Genomic DNA, 15629 nt, shown 5'->3' on the forward strand with positions numbered 1-15629 from the left:
AGTTCTGAGGTTCAATTTGAATTTGGATCCTCAATTCCCAATTTGGGGCTCTTTCCATTAAGCCAGTGAATCCCAAACTTTTGTTCTCAATATGTTCTAGCAGTTCACTGTCCCTCAGACTGTTGGAGGGCTGGACTATAGTAAAAACAAAAACTCACACTCTGTCTCCGCCCCTCAGCCCATTTGCCATAATCCAGCCGGCCGAACAAATGTCCTCAGCGGGCCGTAGTTTGAGAGCCTTGGTCTATAGTATTAAAATTGAGGAGCTGTCCAAAGAGTTTTTGTTTATGTAGGTTATGTTTATAGACGCTTAACCATATTACAAGTAAAAACTGATTTTGAAATTCTAGATCTTCAGAAAGGGTTTCAGAGACTCCCCCAGGATTCTCTGGACAAAACTTGAGAACCACTACATTAAGCTATCCTTGATGCAAAGAGCCTTGTCTTAAAGGCCTTGTCTTAGTATTAATTTCCTCACTTTCACCCCACATATGTCTTAGTTTTGTTAATTCTGTTTTCTCATCTTGCTTCATGTGACTCTTTTCACTCACACAGTTACCTACCACCTTAATTATTATAACAGCTTTCTCATTGGTTTTCCTCAAGTCTCTTCCAACCCCAGTCTATCCTATATGCCATGGCCAAAGGGATTTTCTTTATGCCCAGATCTAAACACAAGACTCCTTTATTCTTTTTTATTTTATTATTTTCTTTTTTTCTGAGTGACTTGCCCCGGGTCACACAGCTAGGAAGTGTTAAGTGTCTGAGATCAGATTTGAACTCGGGTCCTCCTGAATTCAAGGCTGGTGCTCTATCCACTGCACCACCTAGCTGCTCCAAAACTCCTTTATTCTAATGAGTTCCTGTAAATGCTTCTGCTGAGCTTTCCATGCATTTTACAATCTTGTCCCAGCTAATATGGGGCAATAAGCTTACTGGACATTACCCGATAATTCATATTCTCTAAGCCAGCCAACTTGGCCTTCTCTGTTACTTACAAACCACACTCCATCTCCCACCTTTGCAGCAACCATTCTCATTGCCTAGTATGTACACCATCCTTACCTCAGCCTCATAGAGAGCTGCTTTTCCTTTAAGATGCAGCTCTGATGCCATCTTCTGCATCAGATCTTTCTTGATTTCTGTCTCTGACTCTGTTTCTGTGTCTGTTTCTCTTTCGCTCTTTCTCTTTTTCTCTCATTCTCTCTGTTTCTGTCTCTGTCTCTCTTTTTCCCTGTCTCTCTGTCTCTTTCTCTCTCTGTCTCTGTCTCACACACACACACACACACACACACACACATGCTAGCACCCTCTCAACTACCTTTCATTTATAAACACTTGTATTTGTTAACTTTAAATTTTTTACTACATATATATTTTATTTTTTTTTAATTTTTATTTTTTTATTTTTTAATTAATAGTTTTTATTTGCCAGATATTTGCATGGGTAATTTTACAACATTGACAATTGCCAAATCTTTTGTTCCAATTTTTCCCCTCCTTCCCCCCCCCAAGATGGCAGGTCGACTAATACATGTTAAATATGTTAGAGTATAAATTAAATACAATATTACATATATATTTTAAAATGTACTCGTCTCTCCTGCTATAGAATGTGAGCTTCTGTGAATAGGGATTATTTCATTCTTTGTGTTTGCATCTCCAGTACCTTGCACGTGTATGGTATATATCAATAAATGCTTGTTTGTCGATTGTGTATTATTGAATTAGGTAAACTTTTGCTTTGATGTCAATGTTTTTAATGCAGGCTCTTTGAAGAAGATCAAAAATTAAGAAAATGTGAAATTGTGGCTCGACTTCTGAAGGAAGAGGCTTATGATGAAAAAATGAAACAGAGACAGTTGGACCTGGAAAATGGGAAGCGATGGATCATTAAAGCCAAGAAGCTCCCCAGCCTCAAGGAAAAAAAATGGAACAATTTAATGCACATCTGTAAAGAACAAACCCCAGTTCTTCCCCATGAAAAGGTAAGCCAAGGGCCCTTTGTCATTGGAAACTGGGCAAAGTCACTTCTTTCTTCCTAGGTTTTATGTCTCACCTCTGTATCAAGAAATCAAACATTGGAATTTATTAAATATCCATGCTATGATAAGCACTGGGCTAGGTGCTAGAGTACAGAATCAGAAAAATTATTCAATAGATATCAGTGGCTCCCCATTGTCTCCAGGATCAAGTACAAAATGTTCTATTTGGCACTGGATGCCTTTCATAAGCAAGCTCCCTTCCATCTTGCTAATTTTCTTACGATCAATGGGGATAATAAGAGCACTTATCTCCCAAGTTTATTATGAGAATCAAATGAGATATTTGTAAACTGTTTATCACAATGTCTGGTACATAATAGACTCCATATAAATGTTTATTCCCTTCTCTTCACCTTCTCTATGTAATTAATCTGGCTACTTCATACATTTTTGCTTTCTAATGTTATATGTTATTTTTAAAATTCCCAAAAAATTATTTCCTTGTTTTCAGTGGTAGATAAATTGAAAGTATGCTGGTTGCAGTATTAAACTATAAGAAATCAACTAAATAATTGCATGCACTTTTTAAGTAAACATTTTTATCATTCCAGTGTCAAATGAAGACGGGATAGTAAAATCATTCCAAGGCCCCATCCAATGTGCTTTCCATCTCTCATTATAGGAAAATCAGAGACCGTCTAACTCAACTGAACAGGATCGTTCCTTGAGCATCACCTCCACTGACAGTTTGAATAATAATTATGGTGAGGAAATACTGACAGAGCCAGAAATTTCAGGGCTTTGGGCTGAAAAGTATAAGCCCTATAAGGTAAAAGTTTTCATTTGTTTGTTTAAATTTCATAATTCTACAAATTAGCATGTTGGTCTTTAATTGAGTCTATCTCCCAGATTTCCAAATAAGTAGTTATATAATTCATATTTAACATTGATAAGATTTCTCTCTGGATGCTTATTAGCAACACCTGATGTGGACCTGGGAAGGTCAACATTGAAAAAAATAAGAGAATAAGTTTTTCTGTTGTTGTTTTTTTTTTTAATATTACTTACTGGCTAGATGGTGCAATGGGTAGAGCACCAGCCCTGAAGTCAGGAGGACCTGAGTTCAAATGTGATCTCAGACACTCAATATTTCCTAGCTGTATGGCAAGTCACAACCCCATTTGCATCGGGGGAAAAAATTACTAATTCAACATAAAGGGAAGCAGTCTTAAGATTTGTGATACAAATAGACTTGACGTTTCCACAGTGAAGTGATTCAAGGCATTTCCAATAGACTTGTGATGGAAAGAGCCATCTGCCTGCAGAGAAAGACTGAATGTGGATCAAAACATAGTATTTTTACCTTTGTTGTTGTTTGCTTGCTTTTTTTTTCTTTCTCATGTTCCCCTTTTGATAAGGTTTTTCTTGTGCAGCATGACAAATATGGAAATATGTTTAGAAGAATTACTCATGTTTATCCTATATTGGATTGCATGCTGTGTAGGAGAGGGAGGAGGGAGAAAAATTTGAAACACAAGGTTTTGTAGGGGTTTATGTTGGAAACTATCTTTGGATGTATTGGGAAAAATTAAAAAGCTATTAAAAAAAGATTTGTGATACATACAAGCTAGAGGGCCTAGTAGATAGAGGGCTGGGCATTGGAACAGGAAGACCTGACTGAGTTCAAGGTCTAGGACCTTTATAGTGTGGTAGTCATCTACTGACACATTTGGATCAGCACCAAACTGAAAGCTACTTATTCATCATGGCTCTAGCCAACTATGAATTTAGTCTGTATCAAAGCTTATGAAGCTTTTTCACTCATGACCCTTTTTTTTGCCTGAGAAATTTTTACATGATCCCATTTCAAATCTGAGTGACAGTGTTTCTGGCAATGTTTGAGCATTTGTAATGCAAAGTATGCATGTCGTATGCTCAGAACCAAAGCTGCAGTGAAGTCCTGCAACACAACATGAGCAAGCATTGCCATAAATGCCTCCTTATTTTGATTTTAAATTAATTTTTGGTCATTGTGTTCAGAAACTTTTTACTATTGCCTAATTTTTTCTGACCCCCCCTTCCCATATGGGGTGACAATCCATAGCTTAAGAAGCTTTGATCTATGTTACCAGACTGGTGTATGCAGATGCTCTAAGGATAAGATGATCCCTCTAGAATGAGGAAAGTTGGAACTGTGCCCTGATGTGTTATAGCAGATTATAGATGATCTCATCCACATTTGGTACCAGGCAGCAGCTAGTGCTACTCAAGGTGTTCACTTTAGTTTACTTCAGTGCCATGACTGCCCTCCATTATGACTTTGGACATTTGGGTCAAGAGAGGACACTTGATTTAGTAAGAAACAGATTTTACTGGTTCAAGATGGCAGGAGGTAGCAGTAATGTGAAATTTGTCTCTGACATGTCCAGTGGAATTGACAATCAACCTGTGATGTATACAACAACTTTTATACTTTGGCTCTGTCTCTGGAAAGAAAGAACTAATGAGCCACATCCTAGTGGTGGCTGACTATCTTGCTCAGTAAATGCAGTCCTCCATTACCAACCAGGAATCAAGAAAGTTTTTATAGTTTCTAAGAGATTATGGGAAAGGTATTTTTCTATAGATGATTTCATTGTCAAGATTCCCCGAGCAAGGTAGAAGCTTTGAAAACAAGCAACTCAAAGACATGTTGACTTGGACAAGTAGCAAGAAATCTAGAATCACAACTATAAACTCAGTAGAGAAGAGTGAGCATAAGGTATGTAGATTTGGGAGTCATTTTCAAGAAATAGATCATAGAGAAAGAACTAATGTCCCCAAAAAAGAAAAGTCAAGAAACATACCTACTATGTACAAGGCACTATTAAATGCTGGGGATCCAAAGAAAGACAAAAGATAGTCCCTGGTTTCAAGCAGCTCACAATTAAATCTGGTAGACATCATGCAAACAACTATAGGCAAATAAAGTCTATACAGAATAAATAGGAAATTAGGCTAGAGAAAAAGGAACAGGGATTGGGAAAGGCTTTTTGTAGAAGGTAAAATTTTAGATGGGACTTGAAGGAAGCCAGGAAAGACAGAAGATAGAATTAAGGAGGAAGAGAATTTGCAGGTATGGGGAACAGCATGTGAAAATGCCTGGAATTAGGGTCAGTTACACAGCTGAACATTTTGGGAAGCCTGAGGTGTGAGCAGAAGTCCGTGTGGTGTCTATATGTAGCACTGCATAAGTTGCTGCCAACATTGGTGCTTATAATTCCCACTTTGGAATTTTAAAAGATGGAGACGACACAGAGCCTCATGGTCAATTCATCTCTCACCTGAGAGATTAGCCAAAAGGAAACTGTGACCTCAATTAGCAAAAGCTGATAGAAACCAGTGATGGTACCCATGTTTATTGTCAAGATCTCTAGATAGTGTTCTGCCAAAAACCAAAACAAAATAAAACAAAACCAAAAATAAAAACAAAAGCAAACAAAAAAAAAAATACACCTTGGTCATGAGTACAGGAAAAATTCCCCAAAATAGGGGGAGATTTGTGATAAGTCTTCCTCCCATGGAGAGAAAAAGAGCGGGAAATGTCAGAAAAATCATCTTGAAGTGTCTTGAAGGAAGCCAGGGATGCTAAAAGGTAAGGAGGAAGAACATTTCATTTTTGTTGTCATTTATTGTTGTGGACAGCTAGGTAGCATGAGCAGAACACTGGATTTATTGTCCAGAAGATCCAATTTAAAATCTAGCCTTGGAAACTTCACCTGTATGACCCCTTTTAATCTCTTTAACTATAAAATGGGGGTGGTGATAGCATCTACTTGCCAAGGAGGATCAAAGGAGTTGATAATTGTCAAGCACTTAGCACAATGCCTGACACGTAGTAGGTGCTTTTTCCATTGTTCTTCAGTCATTTCAGTCTAACTCTTTGTGACCCCATTTGTTCTTCAGTCATTTCAGTCATGTCTAACTCTTTGTGACCCCATTTGGGGTTTTCTTGGCAAAGGGACTGGAAAATATATAACAGTAAATTACCAGTGCTTAGAACAATGCCTGACACATAGTAGGTGCCTTTGTCCTTGTTCTTCAGTCGTTTCAGTCATGTCTAACTCTTTGTGACCCCATTTGGGGTTTTCTTGGCAAAGGGACTGGAGAGGTTTTGCCACTTTCTTCTTCACCCCATTTGGGGTTTTCTTGGCAAAGGGACTGGAGAGGTTTTGCCACTTTCTTCTCCAGCATAGTCAGTACTATATGTTAACAAATATGGTGATTATTAGTGGTAGTAATTTTGTCAATAGATAAAATAGACAGGATCTATTTCTTCATTCTGTATTGCTTTTTGTAAATTTCCTCATCTTCATGGGAATTCTTTGCTTTTGTCATTCCTGATAGTGTAATAATAATAATAATAATAATAATAATAATAATAATAATAATAATAATCCATTGCATTCATATCCATAATTTTCCAGCTATTCTCATTAAACAAGTTTGCTAATAGTTTTTTCCCCATTCCATAAAACTGTGCTGCTGTGTCTATGTAGGGAGTGTGGATTACTCATGTAAGTTCTGTATATGTTCATATGGGTTTCTGAAAATGTGGCTCCTAGGAAGGTATGAATAGATCTCTCTGGAATCTTGTCTCTCCAAGGAAGATTCTAGTTTGCCACAGAGGGCAGAAGGAGATGAGAGGTTGTTTATGTTGTTCCCCCCAAAAAAAGAGGAGTACTGAAGGACTATAATTATATCGTCGTCTTCTTCTTTTTTAATTGAAGCTTTTTATTTTCAAAACATATGCAAGGATAATTTTTTTTTTACCATCGACCCTTGCAAAACCTTCTGTTCTAATTTTTTCCCCTTCCCCATCCCCTCTCCTAGATGGAAAGCAATCCAATATATGTTAAACATGGTAAAATATAGATATATATAATTATATCTTATCCACCTCCCTAAGTATTGCTAGTCTAAAGAAATGATGTTTTTTTTAGGTTCAAGCCTCTTTCCTAGTTGCTATTGCTTAAAGGGAAAGATGTACCCCAAGTTTATATCTGCATTCTTAACTCTTTACCAAATACTAGTTACAAAAAAAGACTATAAATAGTGAATTAAAAGTAAATCCATTAAAAAAGAATAAAAATTAAAAAGAAAGCAAATCCATTTATCTAAGCAAAAAATAATCAGAGGAACCAGAGATAGTAGATCACATAGAGTGAATTTGCTCTGTTCCTTTGGAGTAAGATATTTAAAATATAACCAAGAAAGAGAAGCCTTCATCTCACTCAAAAGGCAACTCCCCAAAGCTTCTGGGGAGCCCAGCTGAAAATCAGAGACATGTCTTCTTTTCCCTACACATCTGCTACCAAAATCTTTTCTATGTCTATGGGTCTCTTCCTTAAAAAAAAAAAAAAAAAAAGACCAGAATCATCATGTCCTTTTTCAAATCAGGAAAGAAAAATGTCTCTTCTCCCCAAAGCTCCCAGAAAGCCTTTCCCCATCACACAGGGATGCTTCATTGAGTCATCATTTTCTCCACTAATGAGGAGTGTCTTATGCAAATAGTTTACACTTGAAACCTGGATTAGAAATATTTTCATGCAGAGAAGTCTTGCTGAAAGTAAACACTTAAATAGAAACTCAGCAGTGGGATCAGTGGTTATTTGACCCTAATTCTAGGCATTTTCACATGCTGTTCCTCATACCTGCAATTTTCTTCCTCCTTAGCTCTATCTCCTGGCTTTCTTAACTTCCTTCAAGTCCCATCTAAAATTCTACCTTCTATAAGAAGCCTTTCCCAATCCCTGTTCTTATTTATCCTGTATAGCTTTTATTTTCCCACAGTTATTCACTTGTCACCTATCCCAAGATCCTTGACAGCTTTATTATCTTTCTTTGAATCCCCAGCATTTAACATCCTGGCACACAGTAGGCACTTAATAAATGCTTCTTGATTTGATTGGGGGGGGTTAGTCCCTTCTCTCTCTACAACCTTTTTTCATGTAGATGACTCTCAAGTCTACATTCCTTATGCTCATTCAATGTAGTTCTAGATTTCTTGCTTCTTGTCCAAGTCAACATCTCATTGAGTTGCTTATTTTCAAAGCTTCTACCTTGCTCAGGAATATCTTGTAGGTACCTCAGAATCAATCTGGTCCAAATAATAATAATAGAAACTCAGTAATTGTTGTTTTTCCCTTGAAATCTAGTCCTCATCCAATCCTCCTTTGTCAAGACCACACTACCCTTCTGGTCACCTACGTATTTGCTAGTTCTTAGCTAGCCTCAGTTTCCCCTTCTTATTCATCCCTCACATGCAAGCAGTTGCTCAGACTTCCTACCAACATAATATTTCTTTTTTTTAATTAAAGTGTTCTATTTTCAAAGCATATGCATGGATAATTTTTCAACATTGACCCTCACAAAACTTTGTGTCCCAAATTTTCCCCTCCTTCCCCCCATCTCCTCCCCTAGATGGCAGGTAATCCAATATATGTTAAATCCAGTATATGTAAATATATTTATACAATTCTCTTGCTGCATAAGAAAAATCAGATCACAAAGGAAAGAAAATCAATAAGAAAACAGAATGCAAGCAAACAACAACTAAAAGAGTGAGAATGTTATGTTGTGATCCACATTCAGTTCCCATCGTCCTCTCTCTGGATGCAAATGGTTCTCTTCATCACAAAATCATTAAAACTAGCCTCAATCATCTCATCCAACATAATATTTTTTTTCTCTCCATTATAAGATGCCAGTCTAAACTCATTTTTCCCATGCCTGCCATTAAAAAAAAAAAAAAAAAACAACTTCCCCACAATTCTTGTTCAGAATTCTTTCTGTCTTTCTGTTCTTGTATTTATCAAAGTCTAAAATGGTCATTTTCCCCTCTTTTGTGACTGGTTTATCTAATCTGTGTGATGTCACATCCAAAATGCTGATATATTGTGAGAGGCAGGTATAACATCCAGAAACAAGGAGGTAATTCTTACCTGGCTAGAGCATATTGGAGTTTTGTGTTTGTTCTGGGATTCAGTGATAAGCTGGAGATCGTTTCAGAAAACAACCAGAATTGTGGTGAAACTACACTTCATGTCATGTGTGGATAGTATAAAGTAATTGTCAGTGTTTAGGCTAGACATGAGGTTTAGGGTTGGAATGGGGAGGAAAATATGGTAGCTATCTTTCAAGTATTTGAAAGGTCATCATTTGGAAGAATCAGATTTATTTTCATTGGACCTTGAGAGTAGAAGGACCAAAAGGTAGACATTGCAAAGAAATAAATCTACTTGACATAAAATCTAAAATTGGCAGCCAGCCTTACATGGAAATATATTTTGCATAATTTCACATGTATCATTAATTTCACATTTGTTTTTATTTATCTATCTTACAGTTCAATGTTTTATTTTAAAATAATAGAAAAAAAGAAAAACAGAAAAGGAAAACAGAAGAGAACATTATCATGTGCCCCACAGAATATCAGGGAGGGAAAATATATAACAATTAATTGCCAGTTCAAGAAGGGATATATAATTGTAGAAGAAATTATATTCATAAGTGTCCATCTTTTCTTTGCTTCCTTATAAGTTGTTCTTTTGTTTTCTGCTGCATACTCTTTACACTTTATTCTTTTTTTTCCTCTTTCATCCCCTCTATGTAGCCCAAGTAGGCTATAGTTAAACACAGATATACATATTTAGATATATACAAATATGTACATACCATATACATATTCCACCCACATATACATTCACACCTACTCACAGACCTATATATGTGTGTGTGTATATGTATATAGAGAGTGTGTATTCATACACAGAGAGCAACATGTATATATATATATATATATATATATATACTCATTTACATATAAACACATGCATTTATCCATATATAAATATGCAGCTAAAACAATATTAGTATGGGTGACATATAATGCAGATTTCTCTCCTAATTGAATCTTTAAATTCAATGATTTATTAGCCATAGTTTTTTTCTAATAAATTCTACTCCTGATCCTTGTTGTAGGGTTTGCATTTATCTCCTTCTTTCCTAACTAACTCTTTTGCTTTAATACTTTCCCTGCTAACTCTTCTGTTTTAATACTGAGCCTTAACTTGCCTTGCTATTATTTAACCTCCCCCACCCATGGATCCCTCCCTTGTCTTCTTCCCACATCCTTTGTTTTCCCTTCCACCCATTCTTCCCACCGTAAATTTTTTATAGATATTGGAGGGTGCTATAGCTTTCATGGTATATTATGTCATGTTGCCTATTTAACCCATTCCCAATGTGAGTAGGTTTTCTAATCTTGTGTCTTCCTTCCCACTCCCCCCATTCTATTCTTTCTATGTACCTTATTTGTACTTTGCTTTTTAAATTAATTTTATAATTATAACTTTTTTTGACAGTACATATGCAGGGGTAATTTTTTTTACAACATTATCCCTTGCACTCACTTCTGTTCCAAATTTTCCCCTCTTTCCCTCCACCCCCTCCCCTAGATGGCAAGCAGTCCCATACATATTAAGTATGTTATAGTATGTCCTAGATACAATATATGTGTGCAGAACTGAATTTCTTATTGCACAGAAGAATTGGATTCAGAAGGTAAAAATGACCTGGGAAGAAAAACAAAAATGCAAACAGTTTACACTCATTTCCCAGTGTTCCTTTTCTGGATGTAGCTGATTCTGTCCATCATTGATCAATTGTAACTGAATTAGATCTTCTCTTTGTCGAAGATATCCACTTCCATCAGAATACATCTTTATACAGTATCATTGTTGAAGTGTATAATGATCTCCTGGTTCTATGTACCTCATTTGTATAACATATTTACTATTTTTGCCTTTTCCTAGGAGGTTTTGCTTTTTAGAGTCAGATCATGCTCAGCTCTTCCCCCAGTCCTTTTTTTGAGCTTTCCAATTGCTGATGTCAATCTTAAAAACATGATATATATATATATATATAAACAATTTGTCCATATTAAGTTCCTTGAAATTGATCTTTGATATTGGCTCTTATATGTTAAATTTTCTATTGAGTTCAGGTTTGGTTGAAAATCCTAAAAATCTGAAAGTTTGTTGAATGTTCATTTTTTTCATTCAATATTATGGATATGATATTTTTCGTCACAGGCCTAGTTCTTTTGGTATATATGATTCTAGGACCTATGGTCTTTTATTGTGGCTGCTGATAAGTCCTGTACAATTCTAATTGTAGCTCCAGTGTATTTGAATTGTGTATTTTTTTTTCTTGTTTTCTTGGAAGATATTCTCTTTGATCTGGGGGTTTCAAAACTTGGTAGTAATATTCCTATGTGTTTTCCACAAATAATTTTTTGAAGTGATTTTCTATTTTTATTTTTCCCACATGTTCTATCACTCCAAGACAATTTTCTTGAATTATTTCTTGGATTATTCTGTCAAGGTTGGGCTTTTTTTTTTGGTCACAGTTTTCAGATAGTCCAATTATTCTTATATTTTGTCTTATTAATCTAATTCTCTAGATTTTTTGTTTTTCTTATATAATGTTTCACATTATATTCTTTTTTTTTCATTCTTTATATTCTGTTTTGTTATTTCTTAGTTTCTTATACTTTCACTGGCTTCCCCTTGCCCAATTCTAATTTTCAAAGAGTTATTTCCATTTTAAAGACTCTTATCTCCTTTTCTGGTTGCTCAATTTTTTTTATCATAATCTTGGTTTTTTTTTTTTTTGGAGGGTCTTTATTTTTCAGTTTTTCCTAAATTTGTCTTCATTTGATTTTTAAATTCTTTTTTGAGTTCTTCTATTAATTATCTCTGGGCAGGGAGCCATTTAACATTACTCTCTGGGGTAGAAGAAACTCTTTTACCTCAACGTCCTCCTCTGAAGAGGAATCCTGGTCTTACCCGTTCCCATAGTAAGTTTCTATGGTTGGGTTCTTTCTTCTTTGCCAATTCATTTTTTAAAATGAGAAATATTAATATAAACACTTCTAATCATGGGGGGATATTACCTCTAGTTTCACTTCAGCTCTCTCTTCTAACCTGGAACTCCAAATCAAGAGCTTCCCCTTCTTGCAAGTGCCCATCGCCAATAGCATTCCTGCCCCACTGCTTCTGCATTCCCAGTGTGCTGGTTCCTTCCCCCTTATCCCACCCACCCACTCCAGCCAGGTCTTTGCAGCACAACTGTTCCTAATCAGCTAAGGTTTTCTCAGGCTACCGGGACTCAGATCCCCAGCTCCCCACGAAGTCTAGGAGGTGAAAGTTTCTATGGTTCCTGCTGAGTTTCCAGCCAAACCCAGTTAACCACAGAGGTCCCCACTTGGTGTTTCTGTAGAACTAGCCTGAAGATGTTTGTACTTCACATGGGTTAATCCCCACAGGATTTGGGTAGCTCAAAAAAAGGACTGGGGCAGAGTTGAGCATGATCTGACTCTAAAAAGCAAAACCTCCTAGGAAAAGGTAAAAATGATAATTATGTTCTACAAATGAGGTGTGCATAGAAAGAATAGAATGGGAGGAGTGGGAAGAAAGACACATAGATTAGAAAACCGACTCACACTGGGAATGGGTTAAATAGGCAACATAATGTATTGTCAACATGGATTGTGCTGGGAGGACCCCTGTTCCATATTTGCCCTGAGGTACAAGTTTGTTCTGTTTGTGGGAGAAATCTGGAGAGCTTGAAATTTACTGACCTACTTCACCATCTTCCCAGAATCCTCCTCATTAACATCACATTTCTTGCCATTTCAGTGAATGAGTGAAAAGCAGAAAAGAGGGAGAGAATTTGGAACTCAAAATTAAAAAAAAATTGTTCAAAATTTTTAAAGACTAAAAAATAATCCTAAAGTAGAATGAATTAACTTGGGAGCCCAGTGGATGCCCCTTCCCATCAAGGAAAGTTTTGCATGACAGGTTGATAGGTATGTTGTGAGGAAATCATGATTCAAATGGATTTGACCAGACAAATCTGAAATTCTATGAGCCCTATGACCTGTGTCTGCTCTATTCACTGGCAACTATTAAATATTTTGTTAACATATCAAATCTTTCACCTTTTTACAAAGCCTGTTTCCTATTTCTGAAGAGACATCCTGCCATAGATTTATTATTAATACTTTAAAATTTTTTAAATTAAATTCCAAGGTACCAAAAGATGAGGTGGAACGCAAGCCTGTGGGTGGGTCAAAGATGGAACAAGACATCTTAGCCAACACACTGGAGAAACTCCGGAGTGGTATCATCCACAAACAAGTAGTATCTGGACGTGAATTTAAGGGCTGTCCCTTTTATAGCAAGCCTGATCTTATTCACTTCAAGGTGGGTTTTCATAAAGCACCTAGGAAATAAAAGCATTTAAAAATTACTTACGTGGATCATCTAACATTTTCCATCTTTTGATCTTCCTTTAAAAAAAAACTCATTAATGTTCTCTGATGACTATGAGAAGAAATGAATAAAGCAAGTTAGCTGCCTTCTTTATGAGATCTTGCAGTGTATCTGATTTTTTTTAAAGAAATAAATCTTTTCAGAGAGGTCAGAGATTGATTATAAAAGTCAATTAAAGAAATTATATCCTGAAAACATTTTATATCTTTTAAGAACTGAAGTTAAACTTTCATAGTCTCTTAACAAGACAGGATGGCTGGATGGAGGGAGGGAGGAGCTCACTGTTTTGGCTTATGTGACAGGAGACATAAAGTTGCTCCAGGATAACTGTTCACGTGCCTAGGAATTTATATCCTAAAAAGGAAGATAGTACATACCATTTTTTTTTGAACACTCAGTGCTTAAAAGATTGATGGTTGGCATCTGGAGAAGGTTTGTAATGTAATGTTTGTTGATAGGTTGATTCTGAAATCATTGAGCAAACATGTAGTTGCCTCCTGTGATGGGTTATTATTTAACCTGAGCCCCTGATATTAAGCAGTGGTTGGAAGAATTTTTGTTTAGAAATTTTGGATCAAAGAGTCCACACATTAAGCTCACATGCAGTTTTTTCATAACAAGTATTTTCATTTGGAATCAACTTTGTTAGTTTCATTTTTCCCTCCTTACCACCTTTCCTTCCCCCCCTTCCTTCTCTTCCTTCCTTTTTTCCTTCCTCCCTTCCTTCTCTTTCCCTCATTCCTTCTTTCTTCCCTTTCTTCCTTCCTTCTTTCTTTTCTTTCTCTATTTCTTCCTTTTTACTTCCTTCCCCTCTCTTTCCTTCCTTTCCTTTTTTCTTTTTCTTCCTTCTTTCCTCCCTCCCTTTCCTTCCTTCTTTCCTTTCTTCTTTCCTTCCTCTCTTTTCCTTCCTTCTTTCTTATAACACAAGTGAGAATGAACAGTTTAAGGGGTGGAGACCATCTTATTTTAGCTTTCTGTTCTTGGTGCCTAGCATAATGCCTTGGACTTAAACACTGCTTGATCAATATTTGTTAAATTGAAATTGATTGAAAACAGGGGAAGGAGGTAGGAGAAACAGAATTCAGAGTAAATTATAAAGTAAAACTGAATTTTTAAAAAAGAAACTGATTTGGTGATCATTTACAGCATAAATTGTTGAGAGGCTTGTTATTGTAGCTGAAGAGAACTCTCAAACAAAAATGGTTAATGAAAGGGAGATGTCACTTTGTGTATATCTGAGCTAAGAAATTAAGCAATCTATGTTTTGCTTAATTTCTTCCATGAAAAATCTATGGAACCAATGCCAACTCTTTTTTGAAGAGTGTCTTATTCTTTGATGTTTCTAGGACTTTGATGTTGGTAAAACATATAAAAAAAAGATGACATTAATCAATGCATCTTTCACGATTAACTACTGCAAGCTGGTGGGAGTCGAGGATCATCTCAAGGATTTCATTACTATCCTGTAAGTGCACAAAGTTAAGAAGGATTGATTCTGAACACCTAAATTTGAAGACTTAGTCACATGTCTTATAGACTTGGGAATTCAGCATTCTCTGAGTTTTCTAATCCAATTCAAATTCACTAAGTCAACTTAACATACATTGACCCTCACCCTTAAGCATTTAATGAACTTTTAATCAAACCCAAAGGAAATCACAGTGTCCCAAATATATTTTCTTTTTTTAAACTAAAGCATATAGAGTTGATTCAAGAGTTGCCTGAGGTCCTTGCTTGCTCCTGAGCTCCTGAAGGCATTTGGATCTCCCATCTACTATTACCAGAAAAGATATTCCTGGAAGAGGATACTGGCAGTGAACTTGGGAAGAGACCAGTGCCTTCTATCTGCAGAGAATATTGTTGCTCCAGAATGCTAATCTTAATCCCTAATGATGCCTTACTCTCCTTGGATAATACACCTCGGCACCAATTTACTAGATTGCATTATACTTATATTGGCAAACAACTAGTCTGTCCAACGTCACTTTTGCCTTGTCCTTAGTGATCATAGGAGATCTAGATCTAGGTCATTGAATCCAACCCCTGAGGCTCAGAGAGGTTAAGTGATTTGTCTAGAGCCACACAGCTAGTAAATATGTAAGGCAGGATTTGAATTCTGATCTGCTTGATTTGATGCCCAGAGCTCTATCACCTAGCTAGCAAGGATGAAGCCCTAGTCTCCTTCAGTAGCAGCCATGCCTCTCTATATGTTATTACTTGCCCTCTGCCACAGATGGTTGTGAGGATCAAATAGATTAATATACAG

The 15629-nt window shown here is 36.3% G+C and overlaps 1 protein-coding gene across 2 annotated transcripts in view; it reads left to right on the forward strand.

The window, feature by feature from the left end:
- The window catches only part of CFAP74 (cilia and flagella associated protein 74), a 149378-nt gene that overhangs the window by 14157 nt on the left and 119592 nt on the right, over window positions 1–15629 (forward strand). For both annotated transcript variants that reach the window (XM_074306519.1, XM_074306521.1), the window contains exons 7-10: window positions 1769–1988; window positions 2668–2814; window positions 13121–13294; window positions 14710–14828. In XM_074306519.1, the coding sequence (XP_074162620.1) occupies window positions 1769–1988; window positions 2668–2814; window positions 13121–13294; window positions 14710–14828 (660 nt within the window). The remainder of the gene's footprint in view (window positions 1–1768; window positions 1989–2667; window positions 2815–13120; window positions 13295–14709; window positions 14829–15629) is intronic.

Source organism: Sminthopsis crassicaudata, chromosome 3 (assembly GCF_048593235.1).
Source record: "Sminthopsis crassicaudata isolate SCR6 chromosome 3, ASM4859323v1, whole genome shotgun sequence".
In the NCBI taxonomy this organism is placed as follows: domain Eukaryota; kingdom Metazoa; phylum Chordata; class Mammalia; order Dasyuromorphia; family Dasyuridae; genus Sminthopsis; species Sminthopsis crassicaudata.